This window comes from Rousettus aegyptiacus, unplaced genomic scaffold (assembly GCF_014176215.1).
Source record: "Rousettus aegyptiacus isolate mRouAeg1 unplaced genomic scaffold, mRouAeg1.p scaffold_m13_p_2, whole genome shotgun sequence".
Classification (NCBI taxonomy): Eukaryota; Metazoa; Chordata; class Mammalia; order Chiroptera; family Pteropodidae; genus Rousettus; species Rousettus aegyptiacus.
In genome coordinates, this window is record NW_023416295.1 from 166456084 (window position 1) to 166477696 (window position 21613).

General features: G+C 47.4%; 2 protein-coding genes and 1 long non-coding RNA gene across 9 annotated transcripts in view; 2 read left to right on the plus strand and 1 right to left on the minus strand.

Annotated features, from left to right (window-relative positions):
• SYN3 (synapsin III) overlaps positions 1-21613 on the minus strand; it is a 400752-nt gene that overhangs the window by 194244 nt on the left and 184895 nt on the right. The gene's annotated exons all lie outside the window — the stretch shown is intronic.
• Positions 3331-10990, plus strand: LOC118613628. Its single transcript, XR_004955574.1, has 2 exons — positions 3331-3460; positions 6912-10990. It is a non-coding gene; the product is annotated as an uncharacterized LOC118613628 (long non-coding RNA).
• The window catches only part of TIMP3 (TIMP metallopeptidase inhibitor 3), a 55987-nt gene continuing 47951 nt past the window's right edge, over positions 13578-21613 (plus strand). Inside the window, exon 1 of the mRNA XM_016161649.2 lies at positions 13578-14007. Coding sequence (XP_016017135.1) covers positions 13887-14007 — 121 coding nt within the window. The 5' untranslated portion in view covers positions 13578-13886. The remainder of the gene's footprint in view (positions 14008-21613) is intronic.

The window sequence follows — 21613 nt, forward strand, 5'->3', positions numbered from 1 at the left end:
CAGTACCACTCTGTGCTGCAGAGGGCTATACCGAGACTCCACGGCTCATGGGCTGCAGAGCCAGGTTTCTGCTGTGCCCTCCGACTCCTAGCACAGTGCTCTTGACTCAAATACAACCGCCAGCAGTAAGGGGTCGACACTGTGGTTTCAGGTGGAGGTTGGGTGCTAGGTGCATTGAGAGGGCCCCTCCTTACTTTTTCTTTGATCTTGGGCACATGAACTTATTTCTTTGAACCTCAGTCTTCTCGTCTGTAAAATGAGGGTAATTGTCCCTCCCTCACAGGGAGTCCAGGAAGGCTGACGGGATAATGAGTGAAAAGTCCATGGCTCTGAGCAAGCGGCAGAGGAGTGCGTGTTCTCATTGTTACGTTCTCTCACGCACCCCGCCGGGGTATTTCACGAGGAGAACATTTATTTATTGAGCAACATTTTCCCAGAAGGCATTTTCTCAGATTAAAAGGATCTAGTAGTACTTTCACCTCATCTAAGTATTCTTCTCTGGGCACCCTGACCAAAGGAACCCCCTCTTGCCCCCTGATCCCAAGTGGCTCAGTTTTCTCTTCCTTGTTGCATTTACAATGCACTGAAATGTTTCATGTTTCTTGCTCCATGTCCACTGTCTGTTTCCGTCATGCAAACACAAGCTGTGAGGACAGGGACCGCATCTGTCCTGTTTGCCGCTGTATCTCAGTGCCAAGAATAGGGTCACACTCAGGGTAGGTGCTCAATAAATGAGGGGTGGATGAATGACAGAACCTGTCTTGTTGTTTTCCTATGAGAATTGGCCATAAGAAGAAAGAGAAAGGGCAACACAAGGAATTCAAACCACATTAAGGAAGAAAGAAAAAAATACAGCCTTCTAGCAAAGTACACTTTGATTTACTTATTGTGTACTTTCCATGTCCCAAACACAGTGATGAGCTCTCGACATGGGGCATCTTATTTAATTCTCACTTTGGCCTTGTGAGGTAGGTGTTCTTGGTGCCCTTAATTCATAGGTAAGGAAGCCGAGGTCCAGAGAAGTGAAATCTTCTGTGTAAAAGCACACAGTTAGTAAGAGTTAGTTGGTTTGAATGCAAAGCCCAGGGGCTGAGCGGCTTCGGACTGCAAAGGCTGATAGTGACCTTGTGATTGGGAAATACACCCTGAAATATTTAGCGATGAAGAAGCATTATGTCTGCAGCTTTTTTAAAGTTGTGTGTGTGTGTGTGTGTGTGTGTGTGTGTGTGAGAGAGTGAGAGAGAGAGAGAGAGAGAGAGAGAGAGAGAAAGAAAGAAAGAGAGAGAGAGAGAGAGAGAGCGCGCGAGGGAGAGGCGGGGGGAGCGAGGGGGAAAGAAGCGAAGGAGGAAGGGAAAGAGGAAATGTAGCAATGTGTTAACATTTTGGGAACCTGGGTGAAAGGTATCTGGTAATTCTTTGAACTAGTCTGCCATTTTTCTGTAAGTAGGAATTACAGTAAAATAAGACATTTTTTAAAGAGCCGATGGTGGGAACATGATAGAACTCGTGCTGGCGAGGAAGGGCACACAGATCCTGCTTGGCCGGGGTGAAGGCTGGAGAGGACGGTGCAGCTGGGGCCGCCTCTGAGGCCAGAAGGCCAGGCTGAGCTGTCAGGCTGTGCCAGGGCAGTGGCACGAGGACACAGAGGCTCAGCGACCACGCTCCTCATTCAACCACATCCGTCCAGCCTCAAGCACCCCCAAGGCTTTAAAAGCCAACTTCTCAGTCTGGCTGCTTATTCCTGAAATTACCCACAGGCAGGCGCGCACACACACACGTAGCCAGGGCACGGTGTGGCTTCCACTCCAGTAATCCATGTGAACATAGCAGCCTCTCCTTCACAGGACAGGAGAATGCCATTGTCATGGAGTCATCCCCTGGGGAAGTGGAAGCAGATACCCTCTGCATATTCTTAAAAAAAACAAAAACAAAAATAAACACTGGAGAGGGTAATTAACTCATCCAAGGTCACACAGGTGCTAGAACCTAGACCACGACACCCGTGTTGTGGGCTCCCATTAGGTGTTTATATCCTTATTTCTTAGTACCACCACCATTATATTATCAACGGGTTCATAGTTGGCCTTGCATTCTGGTTCCTTCCTTCGAAATAGAGACATTGTCTTCCCACTATTTTCTGAAGTAGCTGTCCAGGGGGAAGGATATGCATACCTATCCCATAACATGGGCTTCGAAGTTGGACAGGCTGTGGTGAAATCTCTCCCAACAGGGTGACCTTGGGCAGGTGATTTAACTTCCTTGAGCTTCTCTGATTTAACCTCATCTGGAAGATGAGGGCGATGACATCTAACTTGTCGGGTAGTTGTGAAGATTTATTGCCATGACAAATACTTATTGAACACTGACCTACGTGCTGCGGATATAGAAGTGAACATCAGCCAGATGAGGGCCCTGGCCTCGAGGAGCTTCCCTTCCAGTTGGGAAAGACAATGAATAAAAAAATAAACAAACCGATAAGGTTTTTTTTTTTTTTTAGATAGTGATAAGTAGTGAAAAGAAAATAGATTTGAAAAATGGGGTGATGGGAGGCGCGAGTGCCAGGGGCTGGTTGTGCTACTTCGGCTAGGGCGGATGCCTCTGCAAAGGTGCCGTCAGAGGCGGAAGCTGAATAAGGAGAAGGCAATGGCTGCAGCAAGACCTGGAGGAGGCTGAGGGAGCAGGGAGGGCAGCCCTGGAGCAGGGGCTGAACTTGGCTCGGTGATAGGATGAAAATAAGACCGGCAGGGTGGGAAGGTGATGAGCTCGAGGGAGAACGGTGGATATAAGGTAAGTGACAGCAGGGGCTCTGGGTTTGGAAGGGCGAGACGTTTAGAATTTACTTTAAATGCACTAGGACTCCACAGAGAGTTTTGAGCAGGAGAGTGATATCTGAACTTTCAAATTGAAATAAGATAATATGTGTAACGCTATCAGTACAGGACCTGGCACAGGGTAGATATTTAATAAATGATAGCTTTATCATTGTTTATCATTCCTAGGCATCACCACTAATCATTACAGACTTCCAGAAGGTGGGTGGTCCATGCATATCTCCCCTCTAGAGGCCAAGCACCTGGATGCACCTGACTAGGGAAGGGGGATTGCAGTGGGAGTGACTCCTGATTTCTTTGACTGCCGCCCTCTTCCCTGCCACCCTGCCACCCCCACCCCAAGGCAAGTGCCAGCCACCTCTGCCAGGCCGAGGGGCAGCAAGGGTAGGATCGCTGGGCCCCCCTCCAGCTGGCCCCAGCTGCAGGCCTCCTAGCTGCCTTCATGTTACTGTAAAAATGCAAAGCATTCCAGCCATTTTAATTACTGGGCGTTGCATAAGCCAGCAACCAGCGCGTACAAAGGAACAACAGACAAAAAATTATTTTTCAACATGCCTTCAGCCTCTCCCTCCTTTTCCTCTGAAATCAGCCTTCAATCACTGGCTCCCAGGCCTTGAAAAGCACTCCAGGTATGTGCAATCTCTTTTGGAGTTTGTTGATGTGACATCAAGATCTTTTATTCCCCTAAATACTTGAGGCAGAGGCAGTTTCGACTACCTTCAAGCGGTTTGGAAAGTTACTGGTGATATTCCTACTCGACTTGCTAAGACTATCGTAGGGACTCCATGATATACACACTGAAAATTTGGTTATAAAACAGAGTTCAGTGTGTAGTGGATCTATCTGGGCACCAATAGGAAGTTTTAGTTCCTGAAATTCCAAACGACCTCATGATAAGGTACCCCCAAGGAATGAACCTCACACACAATATTTTAGTAATGCCTAGATGTGGAGATGAGTTTTTTAAAAGTTTGTAATGTGATTAGAGAAGCCTCCAGTTTCCTAATTCTGATTTTTCAGTAGCTTCTGAACTCTTTCTTCACCAACAATTTAATCTAACAGTTTGTTGAGGACCTACTGTGTGCCAGACATTGTGCTAAATGCGCGGAAGAGAAAACTCAATTAGATTTTGTCAATTAGCTTGCTTTCTAAAGAGAGAACGACACAGAAACCGACATACTGGCATAGTGTGATGAATATCAAGGCAGAGGTAATCTCCGATGGGTGGCACCCAGCTTGGGTGGAATGAAAGGCTACTTGTGGGAGATGATGCCTAATAATAATATTGTCTTAATAATCACATTGACCGTGGCCATTCACTGATGGCTGGCTCTGTGCCAGGCTTTCTGCTAAGTGCTTTCCACGCACTTGCAAAATTCTAGAAAAATTAATAATTGGCTCTCATAAACCAGTGTGAACTGGCTCAAGCACACTCCACAACCTCACTCTTCCTCCCTCTCTAGACAAGTAAGAGGTAGCCAGATCAGAGGCGGAAAAGCACCCTAGGCAAAGGGAATAGCAATAACAAAGACCTGAGACATGGATATGAGAGAGCGGAACAACAGTAACATTTAACGTTTGCAAAATGTTTTCAACCAATCACCTGAGTACAGGGAGGTAGTTATAAGCACAGAACTGGATGCTGAACTTCGAATTCTGGCTCACCACTTATTAACTGTGTGATCTTAGCCAAGTTACTGAACCTCTCTGTGCCTGAGTTTTCTTTTCTGTAAAATGGTCATGAGAGTAATAGTCCCTGCGTCATACCTGTAAAGTACATAGAACTAGGCCTGGCACATAATAAATGCTCAGTCAATGTTAGTTATTTATTATTTAATCCTTGAAACTAACTCCGCGAATTAGATGGTTGTCCTCACTTTATAGAAAATAAGTATCAGCTTAGAGAGAAACTTAGAGGAAATGACACTTGAACACGTGTTCTGATTCTAGCATCTGTGCTCATCCCAAGGGCTGGAAATCAGTGACACCATCGAATATTATTCTCCAGGAGGCTCACTGCCCTAGTAAGTGTCTCTTCTGAGAGGGGTCATAACGATTCACGTTCCCACACACCCTGATCGGTGGGTGCAAAGCATTCTGGGAAGGAAGACCCACCCGGCCACAGACACTGGGCATCTGCCCCTTGTATCTGCATGTTCGCCTTGTCCATGAAGAGGCAGGCTAGCAGGGTGGTTAAGAGCATGGGTTCTTGAGCCGCATCGCTCTGGTTTCAGATCCCAGCACTGCAGCATCCTGGTCACGTAATCTTGAACAAATGACATAATCCCTCTGTACCTTTGTTTCCATATCTGAAGAAAAAAGGGGTGGTGGGGATAATCCCATCTGCTTAACAGCTTTTGCTATAAGGATTAGTCTGAATATATGCAGACCACTCAGAAGAATGCTAAGTACCCAGTAGGCACTTTGTAAGAATTAGCTATTACTATCAAATTTTTATTTCCTTTGCCTCCTCCCCCCACATGGTCGAAAGGGACATGGGAATATGCTTCTCCTTAATAAACACAGATTGAAGGTTACTTGAGAGCAGAGACCGGTCTCAGTCATCTCTGTACCTGTGTGTGCCACACCCTGGCACACATAAGTTCTCAGTGAAAATTTACAATGTGCCAAGCCCTGTGCCAAGTGCCTTATTCATCACACTTTGTTTGAGCCTCATGAAGATCCTATGGAGATCTTCATTTTACTGTTACACATCTGAGGCTCTGAAAGGTTAAGGAACTTGTTCAAGGTCACAGTGAAAAAGTGAAGAAAGATCAAAACTCGGGTTTATTGACATCATGAGCCTTGGTTCCTAAACCCCTGTCAGTCTGCCTTCCAGAATATTCCATTGGGAAGTTTTGAGAGATCATAAACTCTAACCCACTGGTTTTACATTTGAAGAAAGGGGGTTCATTGATTTATTCAAGGTCACCCAGCTATTGTGCATGCAGAAATAGGACAAAAACTTGGTATACTGCCCCAATCTCATGCTTGACATTTCAAGAGGAAATGAAGCCATATTCAATAGCTATTAAAATGTACTGATCAGTATTTTATCAGTTTGACCTTGTTTTTTGGGCCCTTTCTTTGTTATACAAATGTAATCTTCTTAAGACATCCATCCAAATTCTGAGGAAGGAAGGCCACACCCATACCTCCAGAAATTGCCTGCCATGTCATTTCTCCTGCTTTTTCTTGACTGCAAACCAGGCGCAGAGCCAGAGATGTATCTCACTTGCTTGATGGCAAAGCTCCCTTACAGGCCCTCGGTGGAAAGGTACTGTGTCTTGTTCGGCTTGGTTGTATCATACTATGATCAAGAGCTCTGAGTACTCAATGGGAACCCAAAAGACAAAGAGGAAATCACTGGCACTTCAAATGCCCCAGTGAACCTAAGGGCATCATGAATTTGTAGTCTCTAGAAAGAGTGCTACCAGTTTTGGAAAAGACCTCTGGGTCTGAATCACAGCTTTGCCACTTCCTCGCTTGTAAGAAATTGAACATGTAATTTAACTTCTTTGAGCTTCAGTTTTCTTTTTTCTTTTTTCCTTTTTTTTACCTTTTGACTCCTTTCAACCACCCCCACACACCTCTGGCAACCACTAATCTGATCTCTGTATCTGTGAACTTGCATTTTTTATTTTTAAGATTCAACACGTAAGTGAGATCATATGGTATTTGTCTTATCTGTCTGACTTGTTTCACTTAGCATAATGCCCTCAAGGTCCATCCATGTTGTCACAAATGGCGGGATGTCCTTCTTTTTTATGTCTGAATAATATTTCATTATGTGCGTGTATGTGTATGTGTGTGTGTGTGTGTATACATCATAATTTCTTTATCCATTCATCCATTGATGGACATTAAGATTGTTTCCATATCTTAGTTATTGTAAGTAATATTGCAATGAACATGAGGGCACCCATGTCTTTCTGAGTTAATGTTTTTGCTTCTGTTTTCTTGACTGCAAAATGGGCATTAAACAATATCTAAGAATCGGAGGAAATGCTGTATGGACAGTGACTTGAACAGAGCCGGTATGCAACTAATGCTAATTCCCCTCCCTTCTTCTTGTCTTAGAAATCTTTTCCAGCTTATCATCCCCAGGTTGGTGAGTGTGACAGCGAAGGGAAATGACTCCAGCTGAATCCTGAAAGATAAAAGAGTCCTGACAGATGAGATGGAGAAGGGTAGGGAAAATATTGGCGGCAGGTGGATTCCAGGCAAAGAGTGCTGTGCTGTATGCACAAAGCCTCAGAGGCAGGAAACCGATGGCTGGAACATGAAAGCTGGGAATTAGGGCATAGGTTTGGAGAGACAAGCAAGGACAGGCCTGCTGCTGCATCACTGCAGGGGTGGCCATCACACTGTATTCTGCATGACAGTCCCCCTCTGTGGAGCCCTGGGAAGGGCCAGATCACAGAGGGCCTTGCGTGCTTTTCTTTGGAGTGTAAGACTTTGTTCGGAAAGCCAAGGAGAACAAATTAATCATCTGAAGCGAGAGACAGCATGAATTCAGATTTAGATTTGAAAAACTTTATAGGGGCAGCAATGCCAAAGTTGAATTTGCTAGAGAAAGACTCTGGGCGGAGTGATCCATTATGTGACTATTGAAATTGTCAGGAAAGATTCTATGGAGGCCCGATCCAAGGCCGGAATTGTGGGAATGGGGAGAAGGGGATGGTTAGAAAATGTGTGGAGAGAGGGTCGCTAGGACTCTGAACGATGGTGTCATTGGTGGGAATGGGTAACACCGCAGGGGGACTGAGAGGAAAAGACAATGAGTTTTGGACTCTCTGGAGCCTGAAGAGGCCGTGGGACCACCGGGCGTAATTGTCCAGGGGGCAGGGGGATGTGGACTGAAGCTCAGACAGATGCTGCTGTCTGCAGTGCTGCTCACGGTGCCCGCTGCAGCGGCCACGGCACAGTGGTGGGTGGAACTGGCAGAGAGAGTGAGATTAGCCGGGGAGAGCGTGGAGGCTAGACGGGAAGGGATGGCAGCCAAGGACAGAAAATTGGGAAACACCTACATTTTAGTGACACGAGGAGCCTGAAGAGTCTGCCAAAAAGACCGAGAAGGTACAGTTGGAGAGGTAGAAAGCAAAAACTCAGAGCGCGTGGTCGCAGCTGCCAAGTTTAAGGAAGGATGTGATCATCAGCGGCGTCAAATGCTCTTTGGACCATCCCTGGAGCCCAGGATGTCCGTTTCAGTTCCAGCAGGTTCCACTGAAAAGAGCTCGAGTGCCTTGGCAGAAACAGGATCTCCTGCCCAATCTGACAAGAGACCTACCATCCATCCATCCGTCCCAAGCCAGGAGAGCACCCGGCAGAGACACTCATGTGCATCTACTGTGCTAAGCTGAGCATGCGGCCTTCAAAGAAACCACAAAGGAGCTACTCATTTTTAAAGGAAAAACACATGAATTCTGCGGGCATAAGGAAGACATTAAGACAGGGTCGAGGAGAAGAAATCATCTCTCCACTTCATCTTAGACTTCACAGAAATGATCGGCTGAGAACACAGTTGTTAAAAAATAAAGAAGGCAAGAGCTGGAATAGTCTGTTTTCCATCTCCCACCACCCCAGAAAACTTGGGGCACAAAATGTCTGTGCAGCGTACATGTGTCTTTTGGCTTAAAATCCCTGGGAGTAGCTGGGGATGGAAACCAATGTGAAAACTCTAGGGTTCAGGTGAAGCAGCCAGAGACTCTTACGGAGGGGCCTTCATTCCCTAACAGGGCTCGGGGAGAGCTGGGACAAGAGACGCTGTGCAATTTACTGCCATGAAATCGGCTCCAGATGGAAGCCAGGAAAGGTGTTTACTCCCTGCTGGTGCCAGGCACAGAAAGAACCTGAAGCATCTCCATCTTAGGTTCCTAAATTCCCAGTGCTGGGCAGCAACCCCACCGAGGGTCTGGCCAGGGCTCATGGTGATGGGTGGACCAGGGTTGTCTGTTGCTTAGGAAAGGCTATTTTGAATGTAATGACTTTCAGATGGACTGTGGGCTTGGGGGAAGGCGTTGTGGCTAGGGTCTGGAGAGGAAGGAGCAGGGGAGAAAGAGGTGTTCCTTCCCGGTGCGACAGAAACAACACAAGTCTTGCCAGCGCCTTCCCCAGGTTTAATTTCCAGAGGCCAGCTCAGAAAGAGTGAAACCGTGGCATCCTCTGCTGTGTTTCCAGATCCCCTATCCCCCCAAACCCATGATTCACAAGTATTCTCTCTTCCTGAGAGCACGTCTCCGCTGGGGTTGACGTTTAGCCAGCTCGAGGGTGGAGAAGCTGGGCAGCTGCGGACCCAGACGGGATGCTGACTGAGAGCTTTGTGGCTGTTGCAGACGGGAGGGGTTAGCTTCACCCACTCAGAGGCACCCGCATCCCACTGACGAGTGTGGAATTGTACCGCTCCCGCCTTTTCAGCGAGGCTGGCCGAGAAGGCAGGCGGAGGCAACGGGTGTTCTCTGGCTTACAGCGCCCCCTAGCACTGGCCAGAGGGATAGGACTCCATGCTCTCCACCTGCTTCTCCGAATACGGGAAGGGGTCAGTGGAGCCAATCAATTCGACTCTTTCAACCAATACTTAAACCTTTGTAATCAACACTTGATTCCTGTCCGCGAAGAGCTTACAGTCCAGAAAGGGAAACAGATGGGTAAACAATCACCATACAATCAGCTAAGTGGTGTGAAAGAAAGCGGCACAGGGTGCTGTTGGGGATACACCGGAAAGGGTTGAGGAAGACAGAGGAGGGGAATCAGAAAAGCCTTCCTGGAGAAGGTGACGTTTAAGCTGCGATCTGAACGCAGCATAGAAGTTCAATGAATTTTGAAAATAATGTATGCAGACAAGAGAAGACACACTTCAGTATCTTTTAGTGCTTCTAATCCTAGAGGGAGACAGTAAAATAAGTAATTACTACGGGGCCCTAACAGAAACAAGACCGCCGTCCCTCCTGTGCCTTTGCCATCACGATCTTTGTTTTCAGCCGGAGTCTGGAGCAGAGAGCTAGTTAGGAACTCAGCAAGGGTTCACTGAGAGATGGACGGATGCCCTTCGGTCCTGGGCACGTTCAATTTGCCTCAAACCTGTTTAAAGGGTAAGATCTGTCTTCTCTTCAGAAACGCTCACCTAATCCTTGAGAATTTTCCATGGAATCTTAGACTTCTCAAGCCAAGGGGAATCTTAGAGGCCACTGAGTTATATCTTTCATCCAATAAAGTGGAAATGGAGGCCTAGAAAGGAGAGGTGACTCGTCTACACACACAACTGTTCTGCAGCAAGATTTGGAACAAATCTCAGATCTTTTGCTTTTTTTTTTTTTAACCTAAGCATCTTTTGTCCCCCAGAAAGAAAATTTTCACATACCTCTGCAGCGACATGTTTGGAATGTTTTTAAAAAGGTGTTAGATAATAATTTAGAAAGGAAAAAATAAACACACAAGAGATAAACTTCTGAGAAACAGAGAGCTGTATTCATTCTAACTGGCTCAGAGGTGATGATTACCATAATAGACAACTATTTCGCCAGTGCAGGTGGAATTCTCCACAGGTTGGTCACTGTACCATGACTCTGAAAGAAACTCATCTACAGATCTAAAATGCAGATCTGAAGTGCAGATCCAGGACTGTGAGTGGCTGGGATTTCCATGGCCAGAGTGCAAGCGTTAGGTCATGTACTGTGGTGGGGGTCCGAGGCCCCGGAGTGTGTGAGAGGGCACAGAGAGGGGGTCCCGTAGCTGTAACACGATCTTGGCTCTGCCACTTGCTGACCCTGGGATGCTGGAAAAATTTCTTCACTGGTCTGAACCTTACTTTCCCCATCTATAAGAAGAGGATAGAAGAGGATGGGACTTCTAAATGTCTACGAGAGACTTCCCATAGCTTCCAGCATTCTGTAACTTGATATGAAGGGGATGGTCATGGAAACATCTTTTCTAGAAAAGTTCCAGGAAAGGGAGTATCAGGTCAGCCTGGTAGGTTGGAGGACAGGCCAGATACACTATGAAACTTCTTCAGTTCTTCCAAGGTTTACAAATCTATCACTGTTCTTAGCTGTCAAGAAAAAGTGGGGGAGCTAATATTTTCATTCTTACCATCAGCCTCAGGTCCAGTCCACCTAGCTTATTAAGTGGCCTTGAAAAAGCAATTCTTACATATTATTCGATCGAAGGACACTATGACACCTGACCGATGGCTGTGAGGAGGTCTGCTTGCTGGAGGGGCTGATTCTGGCAGAAAGCCCTCATCCTTGCCCCCTCCAATCCCCCTCCCCGCAAGGATTCATGGACCTCACTCTTTTTCTTCCTCATGGTAAGGACTGAGCTAACTTCCCATGAGTGGGCAGAGGGGAATCCCTTCAGGTTAGACATTAGGAAGAACTTCCCAGCTGAAGAGAAGTTGAGCTCCAAAGATGAGGTGTAGACAAGCTTAGGAGAGGGAGTGAGAGGAAATAAACCAAAAGCAATTTTGTTACCTTTCAGCTCAAAAAACAATCAGATTACTCTTGTGCTTACATAATTAAGTAGCTGCCACAATCGAATGCTTCAGATGCTTTTCTGTAAGAAACCTGCTGCTTGAAATTCAGCAAAACTTATCTGCCTTATACTCAAATTCTAGGTAAGCCTTCCCTTGGAGAAAACATTGGCATTTTGGACAAAACCATAAAGTGCAAAGAAAAAAGAGAAGAGAGGGCCTCTGTCACACAAGATGTTTATCCAAAGTGGATTTAGTCTGGAAAGGCTTATAAAACCTTCCACATGACTGGCACTATGCAGGGATAAGTGAAACTCTCAAATCCCACCAAGTATGCTGTGCCCTCATTCAACCTGGATCCTTAGAGCAGTCTCCTAAGTGTCCACTGTTTAAGACTCAAGGGATTGCTGGCCACACCTGCACTCAAGTCTCCTGAGACCCTATTTTGTACTGAGGACTAAAAAGCAGTGTGGCCAAACACTCAGTCCTCAAAGTGTTTCTAGTGTGGTTGGGGAAATAATACAACTATATTCCATGAAACGATGAGCAAAGTGCGTGAGTAAACACTGAGAGAAGGAAAGGTCTGTGTGCGTCAGGCTATAGTTACAGTTGAGGTGGGAAGGGTCTTAAAAGTTGGAAAGGGGACAAGACAAAACAAATGGTGGAAACTAGATTCCTTTCCTTATAGCTAAATTTTTTAAGGGAGAAAAAGGAATTTTAAAAACATTCTTGGAAATACCATTTCCAATGAAATTTTCTGCTTTTGCCATCCCGATGTCACTTCTCTGAGGTATAAATAGAGGAGTTTCTGAGAAAGAGCTTGAACTTGCATTTCTGGGTAGTATTCCCAGTCCTTACTTCGTTCCAAACTTTTCAGTATATCTATAGCCAAAACATCCAAGTCTCTTTCTAAACTAGATGAGGTAGTAGAAAAAAGGAGAGAGACGCAAGAGAAAAAAGATAGCCGACTCTGGCTGGAAAAGGGCATTTGCACGGTTAGAGTTAACTGCTGCTAAAGACCAGGAAAATATCTCTCTCTTTCTCTTATGGTGAAAATGAGTTCTTGGTTGGTTGCCAAGTCATGTCATCTCTCTGTGCCAGTTTCCTCATCTGGAAACTGTGATTAAAACTATGTGTCTTCCCTACCTAAACGGGTGATTGCGAAATATAATGAGGTGAGATATGAAAAGTGTAAGGCAGAATCAAGATGTTACTTAATAATAAGGACAGTCACAGTATTAGCTTTAGCAATTAGCCATGATAGTTTATAATCTAGGATCCTGGGTAGTCCTCCAGGATCTGGTTTTCCCCCAGTTTTGGATCAGTTCACCCTTAAATTCCTTGCTGAAGGATGGAGACCTGCCTGCCCTAGGTGGGGTTACCATTTCTTCCTGCTCTTTCTACTTAACCGTTTTTCAAATAAGCTCAGGACCTTTGCACTGGCTGTTCTCCCAGACTGGTGTTCTCCCATATTTTCACGTGGCTCAGCCTCTGTGTTCACATCTCAGCTAGGATGTCACCTCCTCAGAGAGACTGTTCTCTTCCTGTCCCACAGAAGGCAGCGCCCTCCACGGTCATTTCCAACCCATTACTCTTGTTCTGTGCTCTTCATAGCACCATCGCCATAGATTTCCTATGCAAGTTCCGTGGGTGCAGGAACTTTGTTTTGCTCATCCCAGGATCCAGAACAGTTATTTGTAGAATGACTTCACCATTTGCTCCGGCTGAGTCCGGGAGCCGACTATCTTTTATAGCCATCTCCAAAAGGCAGATGGCTTCCTCATAACCAGGGAAGTCAGGGGCGGGAGTGGGAGGTAAAGGGTCATCTACCTGTTCCCCCCGCCCCCCGCCCCTGCTCTCTCCAGAAAAGGTGGAGAGGTAACCTTTTCCCCAGCCTTTCCACCAGGTGCAGACAAGGTCTCCAGGGCCAGGGCTGCTTCTGACCCGCGGAAGAATAGTTGCTGGGGTAGGTAGTAGTTGATTCTGGTTTGGGTCAGAGTTGCCCAGAGGGCGGAGTGGGCGTGGGGAGATGGTGTCCGCGAGAGGGGACATGCTGGTGCAGCTCTGAGGGCCACTCCGCGGCGCGGATCCGAGGCGCGTCCCAGCCCACCCACTCGCGTGCCCACAGCCGTATTATTCCCTATAAGGATCTGAACCGTCCTGGTGGCCCCGCCCCATAGCCCCGCCCACTTTTCGGAGGGGGTCGATGAGGTAATGCGGCTCGGCGATTGGTCGGAGGGGCGGGCAGAGGGGGAAACAGCGCTATATCTATCAGCCGCCCGGCAGCGGCGCAGAGTGGGGCAGCTGGCGGGCTCTCGGACGGCTTCTCCTCCTGCCGCTTTTCCAGCTCCTGCGCCAGCTCCCGCTCCTTGACCCAGAGAGAGCGGCGGCCCTTGGAGTCGTGCGCCAGCGCCGAGGCAGCCTCGCCGCGATCCGTCCCGTCCCGCCGGGCACTCGGAGGGCAGCGCGCCCAAGGCCAAAGTTGCCCCGCACCGCCGGGTGGGAGAGCCCCGGCTGCAGCGGCTCCGCCAGCGGCGCGCACAGCAACTTTGGAGAGGCGAACAGCAGCCCCAGCAGCGGCAGCAGCAATGACTCCCTGGCTCGGGCTCGTCGTGCTCCTGGGCAGCTGGAGCCTGGGTGACTGGGGCGCCGAGGCGTGCACGTGCTCGCCCAGCCACCCCCAGGACTCCTTCTGCAACTCTGACATAGGTAAGCGCTCCCGGTGTCCTCACTGGAACCCCCGCGCCCGCCACCCCGGAGTGTCCGCTAGCGCGCTGCAGCCGGGACTGGGGCACTGCTCGGGGTGGCAAGGCGAACCCCGCTCTTTTTTTCTGGCTGGGTTGCAGCCGGGACTGGGGGCTCTGACATAGCTGAGGGGGAGATGCCCTGCAGAGAAACCCCACAGCGGCTGAATGAACCCTTTGCAGCCTTTGCTCGCCTTTTAGGTCATCAGGTCTCTATTGGTCCTTTTGACATCTGGAAAAATTCCTTTTTCACGATGTCAGAAGGAAGGGCTGGGGGAGAAGGATGGTAGAGGGTGCCTAAAACTTAGAATACCAACTAAACTGCTGGGCTGTTGAATAGTTTTTTTGTTGTTGTTGTTGTTTTTGTTTTTTAAAGTTGCCAGCCATGTGCATGAAAAGTTGCAGGATAAACTTGAAGTTAGAATTCTGAGTTTGCACTATCTCCTGTGCCCGAGGTTCACTCTTTTCATTGAGACCCAACCCAGCCTCCAGCTTCCAAAGCAAGTGCTAACAGAGCTTCTTGGATGGCCAAGTGTGGGTGGATTTAAGGGGAAAAAAAGAGAATCAAGCCATGGGGTTGACCCTCCCCCAGAGGAACTGTATTTGAGAGTGTTGATAGCAAGCAGGAGGTGGCGTGTGTGAGGGATCACTTATCGCATAGCTGTGAGAATTCACAGGAAGGCTGGTTTTTTTTTTTTTTTTTTCTCTTGAATGTGTGTGGGGAGGAGAAGGAGCAGTGGAAAATAGATTTGTCACCAAAAGAACAAAGATGCCAAGGGTCACATCATGGTGACAATTCCAGATTGGACTTGTGTCTCGATTAGAAAGGCTCAGTAAGAAGTAGACCCAGGTTTTACCGACAGCCTTGAGAGTGTCTGGGAGAACTTGTTTGGGAGTGTTCGGGACACTTGTTTGGATGGCCAGAGGTGGAGTAGCAGCTGGAAAACATCTCTCCTCTCCTTTCCAGCTCATAAAGCATGCAGGTCCAGTGGCCCCTGCTGTGTGTGTGTGTGTGTGTGTGTGTGTGTGTGTGTGTGTGTGTGTGTGTGTGCATGCGCGCGCACTCGCGCACGCAGGCTGGGACTGGGGTGGGACACAGTCTAGCTACTCTGCCTGTGTCGATTCAGAGGTGAAGAATGGAGTGTGTGTGTTTTAAGTACAGTCATAAAGAGAAAGGAAATTTTCCACTGGGTCCTGGGTGATGGCCTCTACAAGTGTGCTGCAGGAGGCAGGAGCCTGGCAGGGGAGACAGCGGAGGTTGGGAGGGGGGCTGTTGGTGGACCCGGCCTAGCCTAGGAGAAGTCAGGGAGGTGGCTGTGGTGACCAAGACAGTGCAGTTTGCAGGTGTGAGTGTTTGTGTAGCCTGGAGTCACCCTTGTTAGAGGTTTCCTAGGGCCTACCCTTCCCTCTCCTAGGGGAACTTTCCTGGACTCTAGGTTTGTGGATTGCTTAGAAAGATTCTTCTGGGTTGCCTGAGGCTTAGAAGGTTTTCTCCCTTCTCTTGATTGTCTCCACCCAAATTCCATTTGTCCTGTCTCTTCTCACTCTGTAGGGGACATTCCCACCTGAGTAGTGGTGGGAGCTGCTGCTGTGGTAGGTTCCTGTCTTGCTCAGTGAGGAGCAGATACTGAAGCCGGGAGGCTGACAGGTGGAGGAGTCAGGGTGTCCTCCTCTGCTTGACAGTGGCTCAGGTGTGTTCCCTCGGCCTTTTTGGTGAGACCTCATGCCTCCTCCACCCCCACCCTTGGCTTTTGAGTTTCCACCCAGCAAGATGACCAGGGAACAGTGGGTAAACCGAAGCAAAGGAGCCCCACTTCCAATGCGGGCACCATCTCACTTTGTTTTCTGTTGTGGGTATGGGCTGTTGCAGAAAGTTTCTTGTAGTTTATCTGGATTTGTTCAAGATATACCCCCCTCCCTGACTCCCACCCCCCTGCCCCCGCGATAAACTGCCCAGAGAAAAGCTAAGCTACCAGGAAGTACGAAAAGACCAGAATACTGAGGTAGCGAAACTAAGAAACAAAAAATCTTCGATATGCTGGCCCCGATCCAAAACTGTTCTGCACTGCACTAGTGGCAGCGATGAGATAATGCTTTTAAAAATGGGAGGTGTGGATATGGGCTGCTTGCTTGTTGACCTCTGCTGCCTTACAGTACCCAGCTGGCGTCCAGTAGGGGGCGCTCAGTTTTCCTAGCCAAAGCCTTTCTAGTTTTGAGTCTGGGTTGAAGGCTGCCTGTTCTTTCCCTGAAGGAAATTTATAGCAGCTCCCCATTCCCTTTGACCCCTATTATCCCACCAATCAATGCTGTAGTCCATTAAAGATGCTCAGGCCAGCCCACCAGCTTCCTTTTCCAGAACCTTCTGGGTTCTCTTCTCTTTGTGGCCAGGTGCCACATTGGTGGGTGAGGGGCACAGCATTCTTGGCTTGGCCCTTTCTAAGGAATGCCCCCGCCGGCCCATGGCTTTCCCTCTCCTTTCTCCTCATCCACAGGTGTCTTTTTGCCTTTCTCCCCCAAAGCCCTGGGGATTGGTGCTGTCTTCTGAGTGAGGAGGAGTTAAAAGGTGTTTCTATGGCAACTCCAGGCCCTGCACCCTAGTGAAGTGTTTAGGAGAAGAATAAACTACATGCTGGCTTATAAAACATACTGTGGGGGAAAGAAAGGGACTTGGCAGCAGCCACGATGTCTGTGGCCCCCTCCCCACCAGTCATGCCCTTGAAACTCCTGACAAAACCTTGACTCTGGAGAAGGGAAGGGAGGGGGCTGGGAATGAAGAAGGCAGCTTGGCGGCTGGGTAGATCCTGCTCCAGCAGCTCTGTCCAGCTCAGGAAGAGATGGGCAGTGCCAAGAGCCTTCTGAAAATTGGGGTGTATGTGTGCCCTTGCCTGTGTGTGTGTGCGCGTAAGGGTGGTGTTTCTGCAGGGGAGTGGGATGCAGTAGACAGAGGATTTTGCTTCAGCATGCCAAGCCCTTCTCTATGGCCCCCCTGGCATAGAGGAATGGGGCTGTCCAATGAGTGTTGGGGGCCTGCCCCTCAGCCTGTTGGGAATTTGAGAGTGAGGCTCAGCTTGGGGGCCCGCTGCCAGTCCTGGAGGATGGTCCTTGCATATCTCAGAATTGTTTTGACAGAGTCCAGTGCCAGCGGATTCTTTCAGTATCAGATCTGAGGTTGTAGTTTTAGCAAAGAAGCCATTTTCATAGAAGCCAGATCCATTCTCTCTCACTCACACATACAGTTAGACTCCACACTGGACTTTGTGACTTAAGGGAAGAAAGAGGATCAGACTTCAGAGAGGAAGCAGCCACTTGGGGGAAGGGACCCAGGCCGTGGACATTTTGGAACCTTGGGAAGAGGAGAGCTGATCTTCATAGGAGGCGGCAAGGGACATGTCTCAGACTCCTGCTGGGCCAAAGCACTTCATAGATCCCATCGTTCTTCCACCCAGCAGCCTGAAGAGCCAATGCTATACCCTGTTTTCAACGAGAAACACTGAGGCTAAGCGAAGTTGCATAACGTCACCCAGCTAATGAATGGGAAGGCTAAATCCGGGGTAGGTTATACCATTCTTTAAAACCTGTTCCACTTCCATTTACCCATTCTGAGTCAGATGACCCCTCCTAGGACCAAGATGGAATGAACGGTTAACATCTGAAGAATGCTTTACTTATTGATTTGAGAAGTTGCTATTAAAAATATGAAGACAGCCAAGTGGCCAAAGGTTTTAATTAAACATCATCTTATGGGAAGGGGATATTATTAATTAATTAATTAATTCCTTTTTTACATTAGGGTATAAATAGAGAAAATAAAGGAAAATTTCTGATGTTATTTGGCTATTAGAACAGGAAAAGACCCTCAAAAGCATCAAGCCAAAGTAAAATATGACTCCGTTTGTCTCCCTGAGGCCCAGGGAGCAGTAAAGCTATTACAGACAAGACATCTTGGGCTTCGGTACTCTCCCCCTTCCAGGCGGGGTTGAGCTGGTGCTGCTCAGGGCCGGGCGCCCGTTAGTGTGCTGGGTAGAAAACCAGAGAGAGAGAGTCAGGAGACTGGGTCCTGGCTGGCTGGAGAAGGTGCCCCTCCCAGTGTTCTGTATCCCTTTCACAGTTCCTGGATAGATAAGGCTAGAAAAGTGGCCACAGAAGTGGCCTGGGCTGAGGGACTTTTGTTTGTTTTGCGGGAGCAGCAGGAACCATTCAGCTCCACTGCTGAACGGCACATTCCAACAGGTTCGCTAATGAAAAACAAAAACAACAACACAATTCTCCATTGCATTTGGCTTTTACCACTCCAGCCAGTATGGACAAGGAGGCCCCTTCTTCTAGCCTTTGTCACAGACAACTCCTGGGTGGCCCGGAGAGGCAGCGTGGGGTGGTGGAGGGCCGCGGGCCGGCAGAGCTGAGCGTAAATCCTTCCTCTGGGGCTCGTTGGCTGTGTGCGCCTAGGCATGTTATTGGATGTCTTTAAACTTTAGTTTCCTCATTTATAAAAGGGGAATAATAATTCTTACCACCTCAATCCTTTAATTTTTATCCACGTTTTAAAGTTACAAGCATTATGTGAATACGTTCTATGTTCATGTGTATGTATATGTATGTATATCTCTATCTGTCTATCTATCTGAAATCAGATAAAGGTAAATTCCTTTTCAAATGGCTTCCTCTAATTTTAGCTCCTTCTTCAGACCCTTTCCTCACTGTGCATTCACATACTTAGGTACCCATAGAAAATTTATAGGAGCTTTTCCCCTTAGAATACCACAGACGGCATTCTGCTTTTTTTTTTTTTTCATTGAAGAATATGAGGTTTTTCTTAGTTAATATTCACATGGATCTACTTCATTTTTTTTAGGTATAGCATTTCATAGGGTTATAATTTTTTTAAAAAACTAATTATGGAGTGATGATTCTGTGCCAGGCACCATTCTAAATAATTAAAATGTATTAGCTCCTTTAATTCTCTCAACAGTCCTATGGGGCAGGTGTGCTATCATCTCCATTTTACAGATGAGGAAATTGAGGCTTAAAAAATTAGGTAAATTGCTCAGTGTACAGTCCTCTTGTTCACAGGTACAAATATCTTTCTATGGCAAACACACATTGGAGTTATTGGACAGAAGGTACGTGCATTTTACATGTTAGTAGTGCCTGTTCATTCGCCCTTCTGAGTGGCTGTGTCAACATAGTTCTTTTTGGATGTGCAACATGGAGGGAGGGAAGAAAAGTAAAGTGCTATGCAATAATTTCACGTTTTTCACAAATGGGAAAATTTACAATTTATCATTTTTCTTGAGTTCCTAAGCATTTCTATTTTTGCTTGTCCCTTTATCCTTTTGAAAGTGAGCAAAATTAGGGCCACTCAGACTAAGTTGATGGGAGAGAGGGGTTTAAGTGCCAGGAAAGCTGTGACTCTTGACTTGCTGCAGTTGGAGTAATTCCGTTCAAGATGGTTTTATTATTTTACTTTCACGATAAGCAACAGGCTTTTATTACATTAAATTTTTTGACTTTGAGGTTTCACATGAACCCAGGGTCAAGCGTATGTAGCTGTATTTTGAAGACGTGTGTACAAGGTTTATTTGCTGACTGGAAGATGTCCCCTAGTTGACTGGCCCTGGCCAGGCTCGTGATGGCAACAAGGGGACTCTTCCCTTTGTACCCCTACTCCCCTTGTCATTGCATTTGGATGGTGCCTGGATGAGAGTGATGGGGTGGCCGTGGAGATGGATGGGCTTCGGAGCAGGAGGCAGGGTAGGTCCCAGCCAGGAAAGAAGCTGAGACTCATCAGTCATTATGACAGCCGGAAGGGATGGATTAAGAGAATTTCACTGTCCTGATTAAAACCCTTCAGTGGGCTCTTGGGATAAAGTGTCACAAAATGGCTCTCCAGGGCCAGTCTGGCCCGTGTCTACTCTTCATCATCCCCTCATCAGAGGCCCTTCCAGCTCCAGCTGTTCGTACGCTCTCTCTCAGGGTCTTGGCCCATGCTGTCCCTTTGGTTTTGAACACCCGTTGCCTATGCCTGTCCCTGGCATTGGTGCAGAACAGTCACTCCCTGCCCAAATTTTAAATGTGTTTAAAAACATCTTTAGCAAAAACCAAATTCTGCAAAGCTGCATGGAAAATTTACAGAGGGGGTCATTTTGGGGCTGGGCACTATCCGGAGGGATGCATCCAACCCCTCTGAGAGGGGAGGCACCTGCCTTGCTATCTGTGTTACTTGAGAAGTCAAATCCTGTGTTCTGGACATAATACTCCACCACCCACCTAGAGGAAAAAAAAAACGTGGAGATTTCTAAAGGCCACAGGGGATCACCAAAATGATAGCTACCTTTCACTGAGGTGCACTTACTATGCATAGGGTATGAACCAAATGCCTTACTTGCATATTAGTCAACCGGTGAGGCTAGAGAGGCAAACTCACTAGTCCAAGATCGCACCGCTAAGAAACAGAGGAGCCAGGACCTGCACTTGCTAAGTTAATTTCCAAAACTTCTATTCTTAATCCGTCTCTCACATAGACTAAGACTCTTTGGACTTGGAAAGATGCATCCCCTTTGCGACTTCCCCCACATTAGTTTTTTTGACTCCCCACTGTCAGGATTTCCCTCTGTATGTTTCTCGTTGAGTTTCTCCCTTAGCCAGCCTCTCCAGCCTTACCAGCCTCTCCAGCCCCCGCCTCCTCTGCTGCCCCCAATTTTACTATAGTAAGGCCCCAATAAAACCACGCCTCGAACCCTATTTCTAATTCCCAACTCAGTGTTCTTTCAACCGAATCAGCGGTTCCCAGCCTTTTTAACACCAAGGACTATTTTTATTAATTTCCCTTCAATGAATTCCATGTCTAGAAAAATTATCCGTCATGACTTCATGTGTTGAATGTTGGTTATTTTTCCATTACAAAAAAAAAAAAACAATTAAACTATATCTATCACTGCTGATACCAGTCATTATTGTGACACAATTAGTTTATACGCCAATTAGTCACAGCCAAAAGCAAAGAAACCTGATGTTTTCTTAAGCCTGAGACGCATTCTCATGGGTTATTGGATGATTGCAGTATGATTTGGGTTGGCTTAGTGAATTGTTGAAAATAGCTTATAGAGCGCTTAGTAGATCACAGTACTTCGCCCTTCTGAGAATGATTCTTCAGTGCCACACCAGCTTAACATCTCTCCTCCTTGCAGACAGGTCCACACATTTACAACCATTGCCTTTTTTCTATGTACCCACAATGCTGAGAGCGGGACTGGCAGAATTAGCAGGTCACTGATGTATCCTGGTTGAATTGCATACCTTTTCAGAGGAGTTGACATGGGTTCAGGTGTTTATTTTCCTGTATTAATCTCTGACAGGCTGGAGCAGACAGGTATTGATTTTAGCTAATGGGACTCACTCAATAGCATTGGACAGGAGGTTGTGAGGTGTATAGCCCAGCCACAGTGGAATTAAGAGGCCTTTTTGCTTGGTTGCTAAAACATTAGTGTCTGGAGGAGGGGAGGGGGCCCATTGAACACTTCCTGATCTGTGTATAAACAATCTGTGAGGCTGGGATGGTTTTGGCTGCCACG